Genomic DNA, 21,951 nt, shown 5'->3' with positions numbered 1-21,951 from the left:
ATTCTTTCATGGAGTCACAGGGAAAAGAAGGAACTGTAGACAGTACAGTGAAATGGGAAGAGAGTTGGACTGAGTCTGAGGATGAGCTAGAGGACGAGCTGCATCCTCCACTGAGGCCAGTCCCTTAGCTGCTGCTTCGTAACCTGGAAATGCCACTCACCCTCACCGTCTTGAAGGGTGAGCTGAGGAAGGAGTCGGAATCATCCTCACCTCTGTCCCCAGCCCTGGACTGTGCCACCTCTGATGGGCGTGGTTTCAAGAATAAATAACGCCATTGTAATAAGCCACTTCAAAGCATGATGCCTCTGGAGATACAACTTAGTTTAACATTTTTCAAACAAGTAGGCCCAGTGGAGAATAGAGTGACCACTGCTGCTCCTAGAATAACGTGAAGAAGGGCACAGAGGACAACAACAGGAAGAGAGACCCACGAGGCTGGACATCCTGTCCCCGCATGCATCGTCAGCTCCTGACCCTGCCCTCCCTGCCCCGGTGTGTGGCAGCGTGGCTGTTCGGTTCGTATGAAGTACCTCCGGGCAGAAAGCACGTATCAATTCTCACAGTGAGCCAAGTGGTGGTATTTTTTGCTTGTAAAAATAAAATCAGAGCCTTTTGGGTGTTATTTACAAGAAGAAAAAAGAAAGGGAAAAAAGATTTCCCTCCTGGGTTTTAGCCTTGGCTCAGCACTGAGCTGGTATATTTTTGTAATTATTATCAGCTGGAGAACACACCAGCTTGAGGTCAGGTTTTCTCCTTAACATAGTTGGAAATGCCATTCTGTGTGGTTTCATAAATCCTTTGTCATCTCTGCTCACTTGCAGAGATGGCCCTCCCAGGAGTGGACCCCAGTGTCTGCATCCTCAGAACTGATCTGTACCCCAGCTGGGATTAAACACCATCGAGCCAGAAGACCAACAGCCTTTGCCAGCTATGAATTCAAGCATATTTTGATGCTCAAAAATTTAGAATTTCTGGATTTAGTGTAAAGTCAGGAATCATCACTTTGATGTTTTCTTTTTCCTTTTCACTGCCTTTCAGTCCTCTTTTTTTCAGTTCTTCTTGTTCCCCTTCTTTCTTTCCTTTTTCTTTTTTAGCCTGTCTCTCCCTCTCATGTCTTAGACGTTGTATTGAATTTTCTTGGAATTCTCATTTGTATTATTCCACTCATGGTATCCAGGGTTAATATATTTTCTGGCCTCTGGCCTAAAGCCATTAAGTATGAAACTTACTGTTCCTTGGGCCACTAGAAGAATGTTGGTTCCTATAAAGCAAGTATAATAATAACAATGATAATAAATGACCCCTCTTCTAAATGTTTATGTATCAATTATTGGTGAAAGAAGGGTAAAGAGTAATATTTTATAGTTGGAAAAAATGAGGGGTGCAGAATCACACTGAAAGTCAATAGGAGTATTAAAAATAGGGCCCAGGGCTTCCCTGGTGGCGCAGTGGTTGAGAGTCCGCCTGCCGATGCAGGGGATGCGGGTTCGTGCCCTGGTCCGGGAAGATCCCACATGCCGTGGAGCGGCTGGGCCCGTGAGCCATGGCCGCTGAGCCTGCGCGTCCGGAGCCTGTGCTCCGCAGCGGGAGAGGCCACAACAGTGAGACGCCCGCGTACCGCAAAAAAAAAAAAAAAAAAATAGGGCCCAGATTCTTGATAGTAGTTCATAGCTTTAGCATATAGAAGAGCTTTGAAAATGAAATTAAATGCCCAAGACTGACTGGATCAGTCCTCTGTTCTGGACTGGACCGCCTAGTTCTTCTGTGTTGAAAACACATTTGTCAGTCCTACTTGAAGCAGTGAATCCTGGGAAATCATGGAAACCAAACCTGCCAGTTTCCCAACTTACAGTGAGAGGTGCACTGTCAGAAGTGACACCAAAAGAGCAAAGATGGTGAGTTGGACAGTCCTGGGCTTGGATCCTGGTTCTCCGGCCAGCTTCACTGTGCTCTGCAGGCTTCTTTGTGACATTTATCATATTCTATTGAAATCGTGTCTCTCTTCCTCACAGTCAGTTACATTTCCAGAAACTCTTGCATCTCAGGTATGGTGGTAGGGAATTGGAGATGCATAATAATGGCTGAAATAAAAAAGAAAAAGAGCAGCAATTTTCACCTGCAGTGAAATCAGGAAGAGGTAGAATAGGAAACTCCAGGCCCTTGTTCCCCGACAGAAACATTGGAGAAACAAACAGGAGCTGAAACAACTGTGTAGGAGATCTGGAAACAGTCGAAGGTTTATAGCAACCACGTCAGTACCTGATCAAGAAAAAAAGATCTTCAGAGTGGTAGGAAGGTTTCATGAGACATTTTCTCAACCTTGCCCCACCGTCTACCCAGCACATCCTCCTCCCCTCCTCCCACCAAATTGGAGGGAGCAGAGCAAACCCTATTTGCAAATTATTGTGTCTATCATTCTCACCTGCCTGGGGATACCTGAAAGGCTGAGACGAGGGGCTTGTCTTTGTCTCCTTGGGATGTAGGTGGGAAAGGCAGCAGGCACTGCTTGTAAGAGCTACAAGGGGATGACAAACCCACAACTGCCTGAAGAGATTCTGGGGGAGGCACACAACAGGCCATCTGAGGCTCAGGAGAGAAACTGTGGTGAGACAGGGAAGGTAGGACAAAAGCAACCACATCGCATCTCAAGGTGACCCCTACACTCTGAGCAAGCCTAGCTGAGAGGTGAAGGAGTACCTACAGAGCCAATTTGCAAAGACTTGGGAGAGGGGGCTCCTCCCTGCCTCCCTCCCTCCCTCCCTCCCTCCCTCTCTCCCTCCCTCTCTCCCTCCCTCTCTCCCTCCTGCCCTCCCTCTCTCCCTCCTGGTGTTTTTGTTTGTTTTAGCTCTTGGCATTCAAGGGAATCTTAATCAGAATGTTATTTGAAGATGAGGTAAAGGAACCTCAGTTATCATGCTTGAAAGGAAATAGTGTTTGAGAAAAAAGTTTGGAACTCAAAACAAATGCACTCCTATAGCCTTCAACAATAATAATTTTGAATATACACATGTGTGCGCATGCGTGCGCACGCACACACACACACACACACACACACACACACACACAGGGCACAGGATCTGATTTCCAGAGAAACTGCTTTATAATAGATGCCCAGTTTTCAACCAAAAAAAATCACAAAGCATACAAAGAAACAGGAAAACGTGGTTCATTCAAAAGAGCAAAATGAATGAACAGAAACTGTCCCAGTTTCTGAGGAGGCCCAGATATTGGGCTTACTAGACAAAGACAAATTGTCTTAAATATGCTTAGACTAAGGGAAAACATTATATGAGCAACAAAGTATCAATAAGGAGAAAAGTTATAAAAAGGAATCAAAAAGAAATTTTGGAGCTGAAAAGTGTAGTAACTGAAATGAAAAATTTACTGGAGGGGATAAACAGCTTATTTGAGCAGGCAAAAGAATCAGTGAACTAGAAGATAAGAAAATTGAAATTATCATGTCTGGGAGAAGAGAGGAAAAATAATGGAGAAATGTGAACAGAGCATGTATGTTTGCTAGGCTGCCATAACAATATCACAGACTGAGTGGCTTAAACAACAGAAGTTTATTTTCTTACAGTTCTGGAGGGTAGATGTTCAAGATCAAGATATTGGCAGAGTTGATTTCTTCTGAGGCTTCTCTTTGGCTTGCATATGGCCACCTTCTTGCTGTGTCCTCGCATGGTCTTTCCTCTGCACACACATCATTCTATGTGTCCTAATCTCCTATTTTTATAAGAACACTAGTCAGATTGGATTAGGGCCCCTAACAGCCTCATTTTAACTTATTACCTCTTTAAGGACCCTATCTCCACATATAATCACATTCTGGGTTGCTGGGGGTGAAGGCTTCAATATATGAATTTGGGTGGCAGGGGGACACAATTCACCCCATAACAGAGCCTAAGGGCATTGTGGGGTGCTGTCAAGCTGACCAAGATATGTTTTTTTTTTAACATCTTTATTGGGGTATAATTGCAAGATATGTTTTATGGGAGTCCCAGGAGAAGAGGGAGAGAGAGAGGCAGAAAGGTTATCTGAAGAAATAATGGCTGAAAACTCCCCCAATTTGACATATAGCATTTATCTACAAATTCAAGAAGCTCGGTGAAGTCTAAGTAGGATAAACCCAAGAGGACCCACCCTGAGACACATTATAATCAAACAGTCAAAAGCTAAAGACAAAGAGAGAATCTTGAAAACAGCAAGTGAGAAGTGTCTCATTACATACAGGGGATACTCAACAAGATCTTAAGCTGATTTCTCATCAGAAATGTTGGATGCCAGAAGACAGTGGGATGAAAGATTTAATGTGTTGAAAGAAAAAAAAACCCAACAACAACACTGTAAACAGAAGATTTTATATCTGGCAACACTGACTTTCAAAAATGAGGGAAAAATTAAGACATTCCCAGAAGAACAAAAGCTGAGGGAGTTCATGACCACTAGCCCTGCTCTACAAAAAGTGCTAAAGGAAATCCTTCAAGTTGAAATGAAGCAACACTAGACAGTAACTCAAAGCTGTATGAAGATCTAAAGATCTCCAGTAGAGGTAATTAATGGACAAATATAAATGCTAGTCTTATTATAATTTCGGTTTGTAACTGCACTTTTTATTTCTGTAGAATTTAAAAGATAAATCCATTATTGATAAGGCACACAATGTATAAAGACGTAATTTGTGTCTTCAGTAACATAAGGGGTAGGACAGAGATTTTGTATACAATTAAAGTTAAATTGGTATCAATTCAAGTTTGTAATTTTAGGATGTTATGATAATCCTCATGATAACCACAAAGTTTGGTTATCATGAGTATACACTAAAGGATAGGAGAAGGGAATCAAAATGTGTCAGTACAAAAAAATCAACAAAATACAAAAGAAGGCAGTAGTGGATGAAATGAGGGACAAAAGAATAATATACACAGAAGACAAGTAGCAGAACAGCAAAAGTAAGTCCTTTATCAGTTAATTAAACGAAAATGGATCAAACTGTCCAGTCAAAAGGCAGAGATTGGCAGAATGGATGAAATAATGTAATCCAACTTTATGCGGTCTACAAGACACTCACTTTAGACCTAAACACAAATAGGCTGGTAAAGTGAAAGGATGGAAAAAGACATTCTATGCAAATAATAACCAAAAGAGAACTGAGGTAGCTATAGTCATATCAGACAAAATAGACTTTAAGTCAGAAAACAGTTACAAGAGACAAAGAATGACAATGTATATTGATTCACCAAGAAAACATGACAATTATAAACATAGGCATGAAATATCTAAGCCCCATAATCCATGAAGCAAACATTGAGAGGATTGAAGAGAGAAACAGATTGTTTTACAATAATAATCGGACATTTCAGTGCCCTACTTTCAATAACAGATAGACAAGATAGAAGATTAATAAGGAAATATAGGACTTGAAGAACAATATGGACCAGTCAGACCTAACATATACAGAACACTACACCCCAAAACAGCAGAATACACATTTTCCACATGTGCAGATGGAACATTCTCTAGGATAGATCATATGTTAGGTCAAAACACAAGTCTTAATTTAAAAAAATTTTTAAGCATATAAAGTATCTTTTCTAATCACAGTGGAATGAAGTTAGAAGTAAATAACTGAAGGAAACTAGAATATTTACAGATACGTGGAAATCAACATACTCTTAACCAATGGGTCAAAGAAGTTAAAAGGAGGTTAGAAAATACCTGAAGAAAATGAAAATGAAAACACAATGTACCAAAACTTAGTGGGATTCAGCAAAAGCAATACTAAGACATGTAAATTAAAAAAAAAAAAAAATATATATATATATATATCTCTCTCAAATCAGTGACAATCTTACACCTTTAGGAACTGGACAAAGGAGAACAAACTAAACCCAAAACTAGCAGAAGGAAGGAATTAATAAAGATTAGAGCAGAGGTTAATGAAAAAGAGAAAAGAAAAACAGTAGGGAAAAATCAATGAAAACAAAAGTTGCTGTTTTGAAAAGAACAGCAAAATTGACAAACCATTAACTAGATTCAGTAAGGAAAAAAGAAGACTTGAATTACTAAAATCAGCAAAGAAAGTGGGGCTATAACTACTGATTTTATGGAAATAAATAGGATTATAAGACAATGCTATGAACAAGTATATATCAACAAGTTGGATAACCTAGATGAAATGGACAAATTCCTAAAAACATAAAATCTAGCAAAATGTAGTCATTAAGAAGTAGAAAATCTGAATAGAACTACAGTAATTAAAAACAGAAAAGCTTGGACCTGGTGGTTTCATTGATGGATTCTACCAAACATTTAAAGAATTAATACCAGTCCTTCTCAAACTCTTCCCAAAGATTGAAGAGAATACTTCCTAACTCATCTGTAAGGCCAGCATTACCCTGATACTAACACCAGGCAAAGCCACTACAAGAAAGCTGTAGACCAATATTCCTTAACATTGATGCAAAATTCTTCCAAAACATACTAGCGGATGGAATTCCACAACACACTAAAAGGATTATACACCGTGAATGAATGGAATTTGTTCCCAGAATGAAAGAATGGTTTAACATATGAAAATTACAGTAATACATCGCATTAATAGAATATAGGAAAAGAACCACATGATTATCTCAGTTGATGCAGAAAAAATATTTGACAAATTCAACACCCTTTCATAATAAAAACAGTAGACTAGGAGTAGATGAGATCTCCTTCAACATAATAAAAGATATATGAAAAACCTTATAGCCAGTGTCATAATTAATGGTGAAAGACTGAAAGGTTTTTCCCTAAGATCAGGAAGAAGAGTAGGATACCAGAGCTCACCACTTTTGTTCTACGTAACATTGGAATTTCTAGCCAGAGCAATTAGGCAACAAAAAGAAATTTACAAGTTATCCAAATTGGAAAAGAAAACATAAAATTATCCCTATTCATGGATGACTTAATCTTATACGTGGAAAACCCTAAAGATTACACCAAAAACAAAACAAAGAAACAAAAAACCCTGTTAGAGCTAATAACAGGAAAACAGAAAACAAAACCAACATACAAATATCAGTTGCATTTCTATACACTAACAAAGAACAATCAGAAAAGGAAATTAAGAAAACAATCCCATTTACAGTAGTATCTAAATGAATAAAATACTTAGGAATAAATTTAATCAAGGAGGTAAAAGACATAGTACACTGAAATCTAAAAAACACTGCTGAAAGAAATTAAAGGAGAAGAAATTAAAGGAGAAGATACAAATAAATGGAAGATACTCCATGTTTATGGATTAGAAAATCTAATATTGTTAAAACTATGGAAAGCCATCTACAGATTCAATACGTTCTCTATCAAAATCCCAATGGTTTTTTTTTTCAGAAATAGAAAACCCCATCCTAAAGATTTATATGGAATCTCAAGGGAACCCAAATAGCCAAAGTCATCTTGAAAAAAAAAAGAACAAAGTTGGAGGACTCACACTTGCTGATTACAAAACTTACTATGAAGCTACAGTAATCAAAACAGTATGGTACTGGCATAAAGATAGACGTATGGACCAATGGAACAGAACAGAGAGCCCTGAAATAAACTCTTGTGTATATAATCAAATAATTTCTGACAAGAGTGCCAAGACCATTGAATGGAGCACAGTCTTTTCACCAAATGATGTTAGAAAAACTGGATATACACATTCTAAATAATGAAGTTGGATCCTTGCCTTATAAAAAATTAAAATGGACCAAAGACCTAAACGTATGATTTAAAACTATAAAATTCTTAGAAGAAAACAGTGGAAGATATTCATGACATTGGATTTGGCAATGATTTCTTGGATGTGACATCAAAAGCACAGGCAGGCAACAAAAGAAAAAAATAGGTAAATTGGACTTCATTGAAATTAAAAACTTTTGTACATCAAAGAATACTATCAAGAGAGTAAAAATACAACTTAGAGTGGGAGGAGGTATTTGCAAAGCACATATATAACAAGAGATTAATATCCAGAATATATAAAGAGCTCCTACAACTCAACAACAAAAACCCCAAACAATCCAATTTAAAAAATGGCAAAGGATTTGAATAAACATTTCTCCAAAGAAGATATGCAAATGGTCAATAAACACATGAAAGGATGTGCATTATTAGCCTTTATGGAAATGCAAATAAAAACCACAATGAGACACCACTTCACACCCATTACGATGGATATTATTGAAAAAAAAAGAAAAATTACGAACATTGGTGAGGATGTGGAGAAATTCGAATCTGTCTGCATTGCTGATGGGATCATAAAATGGTGCAGCCACTGTGGAAAAGCTTGGGAGTTCTTCAAACAGTTACACATAGGATTGCAATATGATCCAGTAATTAAGCTTCTAGGTGCATACCGCAAATAGTTGAAAGCAGGGACTCAGATAGATATTTGTGCACCACTGTTCACAGCAGCATTATTCACAATGGCCAAAAGGTAGAAACAACCTAATGTCCATCAACAGATGAATGGATAAACAAGACATGGTATACAGTCAGCACTCTGTATCTATGGGTTCCATATCCCTGGATTTAACAAATGCAGATCCAAAATGTGTGAAAAAAGATTCCAGAAAGTTACAAAAAGCCACACTTGAGTTTGCCTCGCCCTGGCAACTTTTTATATAGCATTGGCATTGTATTAGGCGTTATAAGTAACCTAGAGATGATTTAAAGTACCTGAGAGGTTGTGTAGGTTATATGCAAACGCTAGGCCACTTCATATGAAGGACTTGAGCATTCATGGATTTTGCTAGCTGAGGGGTGTCCTGGAACCAGTCCACTGCAGATACCGAGGGATGACTGTATACGTACAGTGGAATATCATTCAGCCTTAAAAGGAATGGGCTGCTGCTACATGTTACATGGATGTACCTTGGAAACATCATCCTGCATGAAGTAAGCCAGACATAAAGGGACAAATATTGTGTGATTCCACTTGTGAGGTCTGTCAAGTAGGCAAGTCCAGAGACAATGGCCTGGAGGTTGCCAGGGGCCAGGGTTCCGAAGAAGTGGGGAGCTGCTGTTTAATGGGGATGGAGTTTCTGTTTGGTACGATGAGCAAGTTGTGGAGACAGATGGTGGTGTTGGCTGCACACATTGTGCATGTGCCTAATGCCGCTGAGGTTTTACACGTAAAAGTGGTTAAAATGGTAAATTTTATGTTGTGTATGTTGTACCAGAATAAAAAACATCGTTAAATAGTGATGATGGTGAGACAGTGGGAAAAGTGGAAAACGCAGTGAGAGTACAAAGGGCGGAGCCCCACGTCTCACATTCAGTTGTAAGAATCTCCTGAGATAAAAATACCACATTGGATAAAGGGGGAATCTTGATGTCACCCTGACTCCTGTTTTCTCTGTTCACCAACCTTCAGCTGGGTAGGAACAGCAGACTTTCTACTTGCTGCTGCTGCTTTTTAGAGTCCAAAAGCAAAACCTCAGACATTACTGTTCAGTGAAACGCACTGCAGATTATTCATGACCACACGAGTATTCCTTTTATATACTTTGGTCATGAATACGGTTACGCCAGTTGATTTTTTTTAATTTTTAAAAAACATTTATTTATTTGGCTGCGTCAGGTCTTAGTTGCGGCACACAGGCTCTTTGTTGCGGCGCGTGGGCTTCTCTCTAGTTGTGGCGCGTGAGGTGCGCAAGCTCAGTAGTTGTGGTGTGCAGGCTTAGTTGCCCTGCGGCATTCGGGATCTTAGCTCCCTGACCAGGGATCAAACCTGCATCCCCTGCATTGGAAGGCGGATTCTTAACTACTGGACCACCAGGGAAGCCCCATGCCGGTTGATTTTTTAACTGATGTATTCACTGAAAGAATTCAGGAGACCTTACATAAAAATTTTTATCTAACTTTAAATAGTTGTTAAGTATATATATGATTTCTGGTGTATTGTGAATATCAATGCTTTAAAACTGTTACTTCAGTTTTTTGCATACCCAACCGATTCCAAATGCCATACTGATTTCACTATCATCATTTTAGAAATAGAGAAGTGTTCTACGATTTAATGTTGAAATAATTATAGATTCACAGGAAGTTGCAAAGGTAGTACAGAGTGGTCCGGTGTACCCTGCTAAGTTTAAAAACCAAAATTTAGAAAGAAAACTTTCCTACAATGAATTTTTGGTCCAGCCCAACTCTGGAAAACAGTTATTAGTTTCTTTAAAAAACTAACCATGCCACAACATACGACGAGGGTTTGTGCTCTTGGGCATCTGTCCCAGAGAAAAGGAAACTTATGTTCATACGAAAGTCTGTGCACAAATGTCACAGCAGTTTTATTCATCATAGCCCCAAACTGGAAACAACCCAGACGCCTTTCCGTGGGTGAGTGGTTAAACACAGTGTGGTGCATCCCCGGTGCGGAGCGCTGCTTGGCTGTAGAAAGAAACAAACTGTCATTACACACAAGGTGGATGGACCTAAAGGGCTTTATTCTGAACGAAAAAGTCAGCCTCAAAAGGCCACCGACTGTGTATTTCCTGTTATATAGCATTCTCCAAATGACAGAATTATGGCCATAGGGGACAGATTAACATTTGCCAGTGCTGAGGGATGGTGAGGGCCTGCAGGAGGGAGGTCTTTGGTGATGGAAGAGGTCTGTGTCTTGACTGCAGTGGTGGTTACAGGAATCTTCACATGTGATAAATGAGGTACAACCATCCACATACACTGTACACGTGTCAGTTTTCTGGTTTTGATACTGTGCTGTAATTATGTAACCATTGGGGGAGGCTGGGTCAAGGTCACATTAAATGAACACAATATACTTGGAACTTACCACACCTGCCTCCAGAGGACAGTCTTAAATTTCTTTCGGCGGATTTGAATAGAAACAGACAACTACACATGTCTTAGATTCCTTCTAAGTCCAAGATTTAATAATGGATTCCTGGGCAAGATGAAAAATAGAGTAGCCACATTACAGCTCTGTGAGCAAACTGAATTCAGCTAAATGATTTTCTGGAAAACTCAAGGAGATCCAATCTAGAACATAAAAAATGCACATTGATTTATTCGATAAACACTTTTGGAGTCCCTGCTAAATACCATTCCACACTAGATTTGAAGATAGATGAGTGCGTATGATACTTGTTTCTTTGTACTGTTGATAGAATGTAAGCTCCATGAGGGCATAGATTTTTGTCTTTTATTCATGTATCATCCCTCATGTTTAGGCCAGTATCTGGCTTATAAAAGGCAATAAATAAAAAATTGCTGAATGACTGGATTGTCCCAAAGAGCTTAGAGTCTGGCAGGCGCAAGCCAAGGTTGGTATGAAATTAAAGAGGAACAGCTGCATGTGATGTATGCTGTAATGGATTTTCCCCCCTTTTCTCCTTCCGTCCAAAATCCCTTTGCTGAGTCTTGCATAATGTAGCCTCAGTGTATTCCGACAGCACCAGGAGGTTGGCTTATGTCAGAACCTCATGCCCAGGCACTGGCTCATATCCGGAGGAGTTACCTGCGATGTCGTCAAGCGTTTGGTCTGGGGCTTCCAATCCTCACAAACACCTTTCTGATACACAAGTTACTTCTGTATTTTAAAGTGGGACCCTGGGCTGTTGGATGTGGGCAAAGTAAGGAACGTAACCGTCTTTACATTTAAGAACAGCTTGGGAGCAGAAGGAAATGCTGAGGAGAGACTCAGCACGGGGCCGCGGCAGAGCCAGGGCCCGGCTGCTGTGAGCCATCGCTTCGTCTAGCTCTGCCCTTACGCATGTGGTTGGGCAGGAGAGAGTCAGGCCTTGGGGTGCATTCACCTTGGCCACAACGCAGGGGGTGAAAAGAGGTGATTATCTCCATCATCTGGGGCTGTGTTACCTTAGCTTCTTGTAGGTTATAAGAAACAAGTGGTCTTGGTTTCCCTAAGAGGTTTATTGTGAAGAGTTGGCCCCCGTGACAATCTGACCTTTGTGGACACTAGAGTAACCTCAGTGTCCCCTTCTTGTCCCCTGGCTCATCTGTCGCCAGCTCTGCGTCCTCAGGCTCTACTTCAGCTGTTTCTCTCGTGACTGTAAACTCTCTAGTTTATTCTCTTATTTCTCTCAGCTTCATACTTCTCAAGAGAAAGCCTCAGATTGGGTTGTCCTGTCATTATCCAGTCAGGCAAAGCTCTGGTGACTTACCTCTAAGGCCCCTTAGATGGCCTTTGGGTCGGAAGCTGATCCCTGGTCATAGTCATTTGGGACCACAGTTTTGGTGTCTCATCACCTAAATTACAGTGATCGCACTGAAAGGACTGAGGTCATTTTCCCTAGAGGGAACCTGTGTGGCCTTGGTAGATACTCAGAGCGTCCCGTGTTCCTCTCTGTTAGTGGGTCCCTGGGGGCTTCTGGATGGAAGGAGCAGTGGAAAGGGCTGCGTTAGTGTGGGTGGGTTTCTCCAAAAGGAGTAGCACGTGGTTACAAAACAAAACAGAGCAGGCGCCACTTGTCCTGGATCTGAAATCTAAAGTAGAAGTGACTGTTTTAGCAACTAATGACAGTTCAAGTATATTATACTTCTTCTTTTTTTTTTAATTTTAAAGTTTATTTATTTATTTATTTATTTAGGCTCTTCGTTGCTGTGCGCGGGCTTTCTCTAGCTGTGGCGAGCGGGGGCTACTCTTCGTTGTGGTGCGCAGGCTTCTCATTGCTGTGACTTCTCTTGTTGTGCAGCACGGGCTCTAGAGCGCAGGCTCAGTAGTTGTGGCGCACGGGCTTAGTTGCTCCGCGGCATGTGGGATCTTCCCAGGCCAGGGCTCGAACCTGTGTCCCCTGCATTGGCAGGCAGATTCTCAACCACTGCGCCACCAGTGAAGCCCCTATACTTCTGATTTTCATCCCTATTATTAACATTCTTTAAGGCTTCTGCTGTAATTAATGAAGTCTTACTAAATAAGACAGAAAGCATCAAAACACATACTTGGAATGTATACATGTAGCCAAACCATTAAATAAGATTTAAAAATTAAAAAAATGGATTGTTGTGACCTGCAGCTCAGAGTACAAGTCTTCACATTTTCTTACCTGGTGTGGTAAGCTGAGGTCCAGGGACCTTAATGAGGGTTAACGTAGGAAGGCCTTCTCTGGGGATGGCATATTCTCCTAGAGGCCAAGTCGCTGAAGAATGACATTTTGTAGGTGGTCAATGTACCTAGTTGATCTTGTCTCCAAGAAATCAGCTAAGACATTTTGAGACCATGATAACTGATTTCAGCGTTGTTTAAACACGTGGATAGTCAGGTGCTAATTTTGAAAGAGATCACCATGCAAATAGCATATTTTGATTTCATCGATAGCTTCATTCAGCTAAGCTTCATGAAAATCGCCATGTTGTTATTTTTCTTATTTTACCAAAGACTGGTGCAAACTTTTTAATGGATGGAAATCACGGGTTAGATAAACAGCTAATCCAGCAAGGTGGTCTCTTACCTGGTTGGTAACTGCACCCAGAATGTCCATGCCATCATGCAGGGGAAGGTACCAGGCAGGAGGGAGGAATGACAAGAAGGCCCATGTAGGTCTGGGAGATGATGAAAAGAAAATTCTTAAAAAAATTTTTTTTATTGAGGTAACATTGATTTTATAACATTATATAAGCTTCTTGTGCACAACATTATACTTCTGTATCCACTACAGCAGCTTACCACCAAGAGTTTACTTTCCACGCATCACCATATTGACCCCCTTTACCCATCCCCACCCCCTCTGGTAACCATTACTCTGTTCTCTGTATCTACATGTTTGTTATAGTTAGGTTTGGTTCATTTATTTTGTCATTTTGTTTGTTTTTTTATATTCCATGTATGAGTGAAATCATATGGTATTTGTCTTTCTTCACCTGATATTTCACTTAGCATAATATCCTCAAGGTTCATCCATGTTTTTGCAAATGGCAAGATTCCATCTTTTTTATGGCTGAGTAATATTCCATCCCACACACATATATACACACACACATGCCACATCTTTGTCCATTTTTCCATTGATGGCCACTTAGGTTGCTTCCATATCTTGGCTACTATAAATAATGCTGCAGTGAACATAGGGGTGCATATATCTTTTATAATTAGTGTTTTTGTTTTCTTCTGATAAATACCCAGGAGTGGAATTGCTCAGTCATATGGTAGTTCTAGTGTTAGTTTTTTGTTTGTTTTTTGCGGTACACGGGCCTCTCACTGTTGTGGCCTCTCTGGGAGCACAGGCTCCGGACGTGCAGGCTCAGCGGCCATGGTTCACGGGCCCAGCCGCTCCGCGGCATGTGGGATCTTCCCGGACTGGGGCACGAACCCGTGTCCCCTGCATCGGCAGGCAGACTCTCAACCACTGCGCCACCAGGGAAGCTCCCTAGTGTTAGTTTTTCGAGGATCTCCATACTGTTTTCCACAGTGGCTGTACCAATTTACATTATCCATGTACACCGTGGTTTCCTTTTCTCCACATCCTTGCCAACACTTGTTATTTCTTGCCTTTTTGATAACAGCCATTCTGACAGATATAATGTGATATCTCATTGTGGTTTTGATTTGCGTTTCCCTGATAATTAGTGATGTTGAACATCTTTTCACATCTGTTGGCCATCTGTATGTCTTCTTTGCAAGAATGTATGTTCAGTTCCTCTGCCCATTTTTTAATCAGGTTATTGGGGTTTTTTTTTTATTGTTCTTTATATATTTTGAGCATTAATGCCTTATTGGATATATGATTTGCAAATATCTTCTCCTATTTGGTAGCTTGTGTTTTCATTTTGTTGTTTTCTTTGCTGTGCAAAAGGTTTTTAGTTTGATGTGGTCCCATTTGTTTATTTTTGCTTTTGTTTCGCTTGCTGAGGAGGCATATCTAGAAAGATATTGCAAAGACTGATGTCAAAGGTGTACTGCCTGTGTTTTCTTTTAGAGTTTTATGGTTTCATGGCTAACATTCAATCTTTAATCCCTTTGGGGTTGATTTTTGTATATGGCATATGATAGTCATCTAGTTTCAATTTTTTTTTTTGCATGTGGCTGTGCAGTTTTCCCAACACCATTTATTGAAGACTATCCTTTCTCCATTGTATGCTGTTTGCTCCTTTGTCATAAATTAATTGTCCATATATGTGTGGGTTTATTTCTGGACTTTCAATTCTGTTCCATTGAGCTATATCTGTTTTTCTGCCAATATCATGCTGTTTTGAGTTCTAAAGCTTTATAATGTAGTTTGAAATCAGGGAGTGTGATATCTCCACCTTTGTTCTTTTTTTCTCAGGATTGCTTTGGTTATTCAGGGTCTTTTGTGGTTGTATATGAATTTTAGAATTTTTTGTTCTATTTCTGTGAAAAATAAAAATGCCCTTGGGATGTTGATAGGGATTGCATTGAATCTGTGGTTGCTTTAGGTAATATGGACATTTTAACAGTGTTAATTCTTTCAGTCCATGAGCACAGAATGTCTTTCCGTTTCTTTGTGTCTTCTTCAGTTTCTTTGAACAATGTCTTATAGTTTTCTGTGTACAGGTCTTTCACCTCTTTGGACAAATTTATTCTTAGGTTATTTTATTCTTTTTGTTGCAGTTGTAAATGGGATTGTTTTCTTAATTTCTCTTTCTGCTAGCTTGTTGTTAATTTTTAGAAATAGAACAGATTTCTGTATGTTGATTTTGTACCCTTCAACTTTACTGAATTCATTTATTATATCTAATAGTTTTTTGGTGGAGTCTTTAGGATTTTCTGTATATAAAATCATGTCATATACAAATAGTGATAATTTCACTTCTTCCTTTCCAATTTGGATGTTTTTATTTATTTTATTAATTTTTTTTCTTTTTTTTTTTTTTTTTTTTTTTTTTTTTGCGGTACGCAGGCCTCTCACTGTCGTGGCTTCTCCCGTTGAGGAGCACAGGCTCTGGACACGCAGGCTCAGCGGCCATGGCTCACGGGCCCAGCCGCTCTGCGGCATGTGGGATCTTCCCGGACCGGGGCACGAACCCGTGTCCCCTGCATTGGCAGGTGGACTCTCAACCACTGTGCCACCAGGGAAGCCCCTAATTTTTTTTCTTTTTTTTAAAATTTATTTTTTGGCTGTGTTGGGTCTTCGTTGCTGCACACGGGCTTTCTCTAGTTGCGGCGAGTGGGGGCTACTCTTTGTGGTGCTCGGGCTTCTCATCGCAGTGGCTTCTCCTGTTGCAGAGCACAGGCCCTAGAGCACGTGGGCTCCAGCACTTGCGGCGCGTGGGCTCTGTAGTTGTGACTCGTGGGCTCTAGAGTGCAGGCTTGGTAGTTGTGGCGCATGGGCTTAGATGCTCCATGGTATGTGGATCTTCCCGGACCACGGATCAAACCTGTTTCCCCTGCATTGGCAGGCGGATTCTTAACCACTGGGCCACCAGGGAAGTCCCCGGATGTTTTAATTTTCTTTTCATGGCTAATTGCTCTGGCTAGGACTTCCTGTGTTGAATAGGAGTGGTGAGAGTGGGCATCCTTACCTTGTTCCCAATTGTAAAAGAAAGCTTTTAGTTTTTCACTGTAGAGCAGTGGTCCCCAACCTTTTTGGCACCAGGGACTGGTTTCATGGAAGACAGTTTTTCCTCAGACTGGGGGTGGGGGGGTGGTTTAGGCAGTAATGTGAGTGGCAGTCAGGCGGTAACGTGAGCGATAGGGAGTGGAAGATGAAGCTTCGGTCGCTTGCCCGCCGTTTACCTCATGCTATGTGGCCTGGTTCCTAACAGGCCTACTGGTCCATGGCCCGGAGGTTGGGGACCCTTGCTGTAGAGTGTGATGTTAGCTGTGGGTTTGTCATTTGTGGCCTTTATTATGTTGAGCTTCCTTCTATACCCATTTTTTTTGAGAGTTTTGTCATAAATAGGTGTTGAACCTTGTGAAATGTTCTTTCTGCATCTGAGATGCTCATATGGTTTTTATCCTTCATTTTGTTAATGTGGTGTATCATGTTCATTGATTTGTGGATGTTGAATAAGTCCCACTTGTTCATGGTGTATGATCTTTTTAATGTATTGTTGTATTCAGTTTGCTAATATTTTGTTGAGAATTTTTGCATCTATGTTCATCAGAGATAATTTTCTTTTTGTGTGTTATCTTTGTCTGGTTTTGGTATCAGGGTAATGTTGGCTTTGAAAAATGAGTTAGGAAGTGTTCTGTCCTCTTAAATTTTGGGGGATAGTTTGAGAAGGACAGGTATCAAATCTTTGAATGTTTGGTAGGATTTACCAGTGAAGCTGACTGGTCCTGGACTTTTGTTTGGGGGGAGCTTTTGATTACTGTTTCAGTCTCCTCACTAGTGATCTATTTAGATTTTCTTTCTTCATGATTCAGTCTTAGAAAGTTGTATGATTCTAAGAATTTGTCCATTTCTTCTGGGTTGTCCAGTCTGTTGTTCTGTAGCTCTCTCTTACAATCCTTTTTTTAAAAGTACATTCTTAGAGGAAGGTCTTGAAAGTTCTAGGGGCTTTGTTCTGGGACTAAGAAGGAAAGTGCACTCTGAGAATTCTCTTTCTCCTGGGTTCCTTCCAGTGAAGGTCAGACTCAGAAAGCAGTCACCCTGCTGTATCTAAGAGACTTTGTTTTGGAACATGACATTTGACATCCTCTGTGGTTCGTGACTGAAGCCGCCATGAAGGGAAAGTCTGATGTCAAGTGCGGGTTCTCTGCTCTTTTAGTGTCGCGTTGTCTCTGATTTTACTTTTCTTTTTTCCCTCAGGCTGCTTGATAGGGGCTGTGAATCTCAAATCCAGCAACCGAAACCCAGTGGTACAGGAATTTGAAAGTAAGTCCAAGGAAGGGTTTAGGCAAAGGGGCACCACTTGGTGATCTGGCAGCTGATGCAGGATAGACACACACGGATGTGTCCTGCCCAAGAGGCTTGGGGGTGGCCGGCTCCCCAGCAGCCATCTGACGTGCACGTGTGAGCGAAGCACCGCTTCAGCAGCCTGCGGGCAACTCTGCAGGCTTTCTGTTGGCTGAAACCTGATTCCTGGCCTGGCTTTGCGTTTACAGAACCAAGAACATTCTTATATACAAGCAAGAGTATTAGGGGGAACGTGTGCTCTCTTTAATAAAAGTCTCTGCTAATCATCTATATTGTTTTTCTAGCTAAAACTAAAGTCTCTTGGCGCCTGGAGCTAGCTAGATTTTTAATCTACACGACAGACCTAAATATACATGTAGCTTGCAGGGTCTGGGTATACAAGTGAACCTAAAATTGTTCCACATTCACTGACAGTTCTCTTTCTTCCCTTGCTCATTAGGTGTGGAACTATCTTGTATCATTACGGATTCACAGACAAATGACCCCAGGATTGAGTGGAAGAAAATCCAAGATGAACAAACCACATATGTGTTTTTTGACAACAAAATTCAGGGTATGATCCTGTAGTCCTCTCGTTTGTACAGAAGGCCCAGGCATGCACTTGTGGCCAAGACTTTGCTCTAACTGGACCTGCATCTGTAGCCAGGATTGGTGTTCTGTCTTGTTTTATATATGGAAAAATCAACATGCAAAAGTAGTGAGAATAGTGTATGGAACCTCCCTGCACCTGTGACCCTGCTTCAGTAAATACCACGTAATCAGTTAGGATTTTAGTCCACACGCAGCCGTAGCTTTGAGGTATCTGAGTGAACATTCTCCGAGGCCATCTCCCTATCGTGACCCACGACTTTATAAGTGACTTCATTAGTAGGACAGTATGGAACAGCAGGGGGACAGCAGCACCCACTGTACACACCTGGGTGCTGAGCGCACCATGCGGGAGGGCAGGGTACGGGCTGCAGGGAGGCGCTGGGCCATGAGCATGTGGGGCAGAAAGACGTGGAAGCGCAGGGAGCTTCTCGGAGGGACCGCTGGCTCTCGGCCCAGCAGGGGAGGGCGGACACAAGGTGGATGGCGCTTGGAAGGCCTCAGGAGGGGCGTGATGTGGTCCCACTGATGCTTTAGAGACGGTGGTGGTTGCTTTGCAGACGGGGCTGGTGGTGGGCACAGCTGAGAGCAGGGCCCAGTTCAGGATTCTTCTGCAGAGGCCAGGAGGGGGTCAGGGTAGTGTGGATGGGGCGGGGGGGGTTGTGATGGCGGGAGGGGGCCACCCCGGGGGACAGCAGGCAGATGGAAGAGTCAGTGCAGCTGCAGAGGCGGGCAGCCCCGATCCCTCTGAGAATGTGACAGTGGGGGTTTCAGGGAAGGGGTGGAGGCTTTGCGCATCAACCTGAAATTACGGCCTTTCTGCCTCAGGTCCTCCACATCATCGGGGGTCATCGGCTCTTAAAAACAGTTCTGTTTGCCCACCAGTATCCTCCCACCTCTGGTTTACGAAGAGATGGCAATGCTATTCTCAGGAAGCAAATCGGTTTTCTCTGGCAGCTTCATCAGGCTGTTCTTGATAAGCCCTGACCGAGCGGGAATGTTCTTAAGCAACTTTCTGTTTCTCCCCCCGCCCCAGAAACTGGCACACAAAATAGAGGCCTGGAGGGAGGCCTTGCCTAGGGCAGGGCTGTGCCACCAGCGCCTGGTGGGTTTGCGTTTACTTGTTTCCCACACGGTGGACGCTCTGACCCCTGCTGGTGCCTGGATGACGAACCTTCCCGCTAGAAAATGCCGTCAGAAACGTTCGTTCTCTTAGCAAAAGCATTTTGCCGTTTCCATCACATGTGGTAAATCCTTCCTAGACTTGTCACCAATTAGCAGGTTTAGTAAATTCGTTTCTAATTTTTGTGTCATTTTCTTTTCTAACTCTTTCCCTATTTGTCAGTGCCCGGGTTCTTTGTGCTTCTTTGAAAGAGTTACTGTGTCCTTTATGCTTTAAAAATGTTTTAATTGAGACACAGTAATTCACATAGCATGAAACTCACTGTTTTGAAGCGTGTAGTTGGTGGTTAGTACATTCAGCAAAGACGTGTGGCCGTCACTGGCAGATTCCAGCACATCCCCGCCTCCAAAAGAAACCGTGTCCCTTCTTCCCCAGCCTGGCAGCCACTAATTCACCTTGTGGGTTTGCCTGTCCTGGATGCTTCCTATAAATGGAATCATACAATATTCGGTCCTGGCTTCTTTCACTTAGTGCATCGTTTTCAAGGTTCATCCATGTTGTAGCAAGTGTCTGTACTTTGTTCTTTTAAAAAATATATATATATATTTATTTGGCCTTGTCGGGTCTTAGTTGCAGCACGTGGGATATTCATTGCGGCATGTGGGATCTTTAGTTGTGGTGCACGGGCTTTAGAGAGCACAGGCTTAGTTGCTCCACGGCATGTGGGATCTTAGTTCCCTGACCAGAGATTGAACCCATGTCCCCTGCACTGGAAGGCGGATTCTTAACCACTGGACCACCAGGAAAGTCCCTGTTCTTCTTTATATCGATGAATAATATTCCATTATAGATATGCCGCATTTCATCAACTGCTGTACATTTGGGTTGTTTCCATTTTGGGCTATTATCAATAATGTTCATAAACATTGTACAGGTTTTGGTGCAAACGTAATTTTTCACTTCTTGGGGATAATTAGTAGGAGCACAATTGTGGGGTCATGTGGTATCACATGTTCAGTTTTCTGAGAAACCGCCAAGCTCTTTTCCACAGTGGCTGGACGATTTTACGTTCCCTTGGCTGTGTGTTTCCCCGCATCTTCAGTAACGCTTGAGATTATCCATTGTTTTGAGTCCAGTCATCCTAGGGGGTGTGAAGTGGTATCTCGTTGTGGTTCTGACTTGCATTTCCCTGACAGCTAATGATGTTGAGAATCTTTTCACGTGCTTATTGGCTATTTGTCTATCTTTTTGGAGAAATGTCTATTCAAATCCTTTGTCCATTTTTAATTAGGTTGTTTATTTGTTGAATTGCGAATTTTCATACGTTCTGTATCCTAGTCCTTTGTCAGATATATGATTTTCTCCCAGTCAGCAGATTGTCTTCTTACTTGCTTCTGTCCTTGGAAGCACAAAAGTTCTTAATTTATTATGAAAGGCTCGTGAAGGCTGATATAACTTTGTGTGTGTGGGCTTGTGCTTTTGGTGACCTAAGAGATCACTGTCTAATCCAAGGTCATGGTTATTCACATCTCTGTTTCTTCCTAAGGGTTTCAGTTTCAGCTTGTGCAGCAAGGTTTGTGTTGTGTGTGGTGTGAGGTAGGGGTCCACGTCATTCTCTTGCATGTGGGTACCCAGGTGTCCCAGTACCATTTGTGGAATGCTGTTTGTCTTTTAATGTTGTTTGACTTGTTTTCTCTTTTAATTGGGAACCCTTTCTGGGAATGATGAAAAGGAAAGGAGGCCCTTGCCTTAACAACAGAGACACATGGCCAAGTCCTCTTACAGCCCAGGCACTCCCTTGGTGCTCGGCATTCTCACAGGAACGGAGACGAGCCAGTTGCAGTTTTCCTGCCGAGGCACCAGAGATGGCCCCAGAACCTCCTCCTCAAGCAGCAGAGCTGTCTGTAAAGAGCCCCTCAGTGCCCTGTCTTCTGTACAGGAGACCTGGCCGGCCGTGCAGAACTGCTGGGGAAAACTTCTCTGAAGATCTGGAACGTGACCCGGACGGACTCAGCCCTTTACCGCTGTGAGGTGGTTGCTCGGCACGACCGCAAGGAGATTGATGAGATTGTCATCGAGTTAACTGTGCAAGGTGCGGGTGCACGTGGGGTGGTGGCCCCTGCCCTCGGCTCACGCGCCTGCCTGTGGGGAGAAGACCAGCTTCCTTCCTTCCTTTGCTTCTACGGTCACGTCCCCGAGGGTGTGGCGCTTGGCGGGGCAGGGTGGGGCAGGGGAAGCTCAGGCTGCCTGCGTTGGGTTGGAGGTGAGGAGAGAAGGGGAGCTTATGCCTCTTCTGTCCACCTGCTAGAGGGGGTGGAGGCACTGGGAACGCTGGGGGGTCACCTACGGGGGCAACCACAGGCAGCGCGGGCCGCAGGGGAGCGGGCCTGCCCGCGACGCAGCGTCTGGAACCCG

The 21,951-nt window shown here is 42.3% G+C and overlaps 1 protein-coding gene and 1 long non-coding RNA gene across 4 annotated transcripts in view; one reads left to right on the top strand and one right to left on the bottom strand.

Moving 5' to 3' along the window:
• JAM3 (junctional adhesion molecule 3) overlaps window positions 1-21,951 on the top strand; it is a 60,320-nt gene that overhangs the window by 33,785 nt on the left and 4,584 nt on the right. For 2 of the 3 annotated variants that reach the window (XM_073807969.1, XM_073807968.1), the window contains exons 1-4: window positions 440-515; window positions 17,718-17,783; window positions 18,265-18,378; window positions 21,476-21,628. In XM_073807969.1, coding sequence (XP_073664070.1) covers window positions 455-515; window positions 17,718-17,783; window positions 18,265-18,378; window positions 21,476-21,628 — 394 coding nt within the window. In that variant the 5' untranslated portion in view covers window positions 440-454. Of the gene's footprint in view, window positions 1-439; window positions 516-17,717; window positions 17,784-18,264; window positions 18,379-21,475; window positions 21,629-21,951 lie in introns of those variants that run through there. The other variant, XM_033861761.2, reaches the window with a different exon arrangement.
• Window positions 499-21,481, bottom strand: LOC109550992 (uncharacterized). The gene is made up of 4 exons (XR_012333259.1): window positions 10,217-21,481; window positions 8,707-8,916; window positions 3,579-3,726; window positions 499-2,081 (listed from the first exon to the last, which is right to left on the bottom strand). It is a non-coding gene; the product is annotated as an uncharacterized lncRNA (long non-coding RNA).

Source organism: Tursiops truncatus, chromosome 8 (genome assembly GCF_011762595.2).
Source record: "Tursiops truncatus isolate mTurTru1 chromosome 8, mTurTru1.mat.Y, whole genome shotgun sequence".
NCBI classification, from domain to species: Eukaryota; Metazoa; Chordata; class Mammalia; order Artiodactyla; family Delphinidae; genus Tursiops; species Tursiops truncatus.
This window is presented reverse-complemented; position numbering and strand designations above follow the sequence as displayed.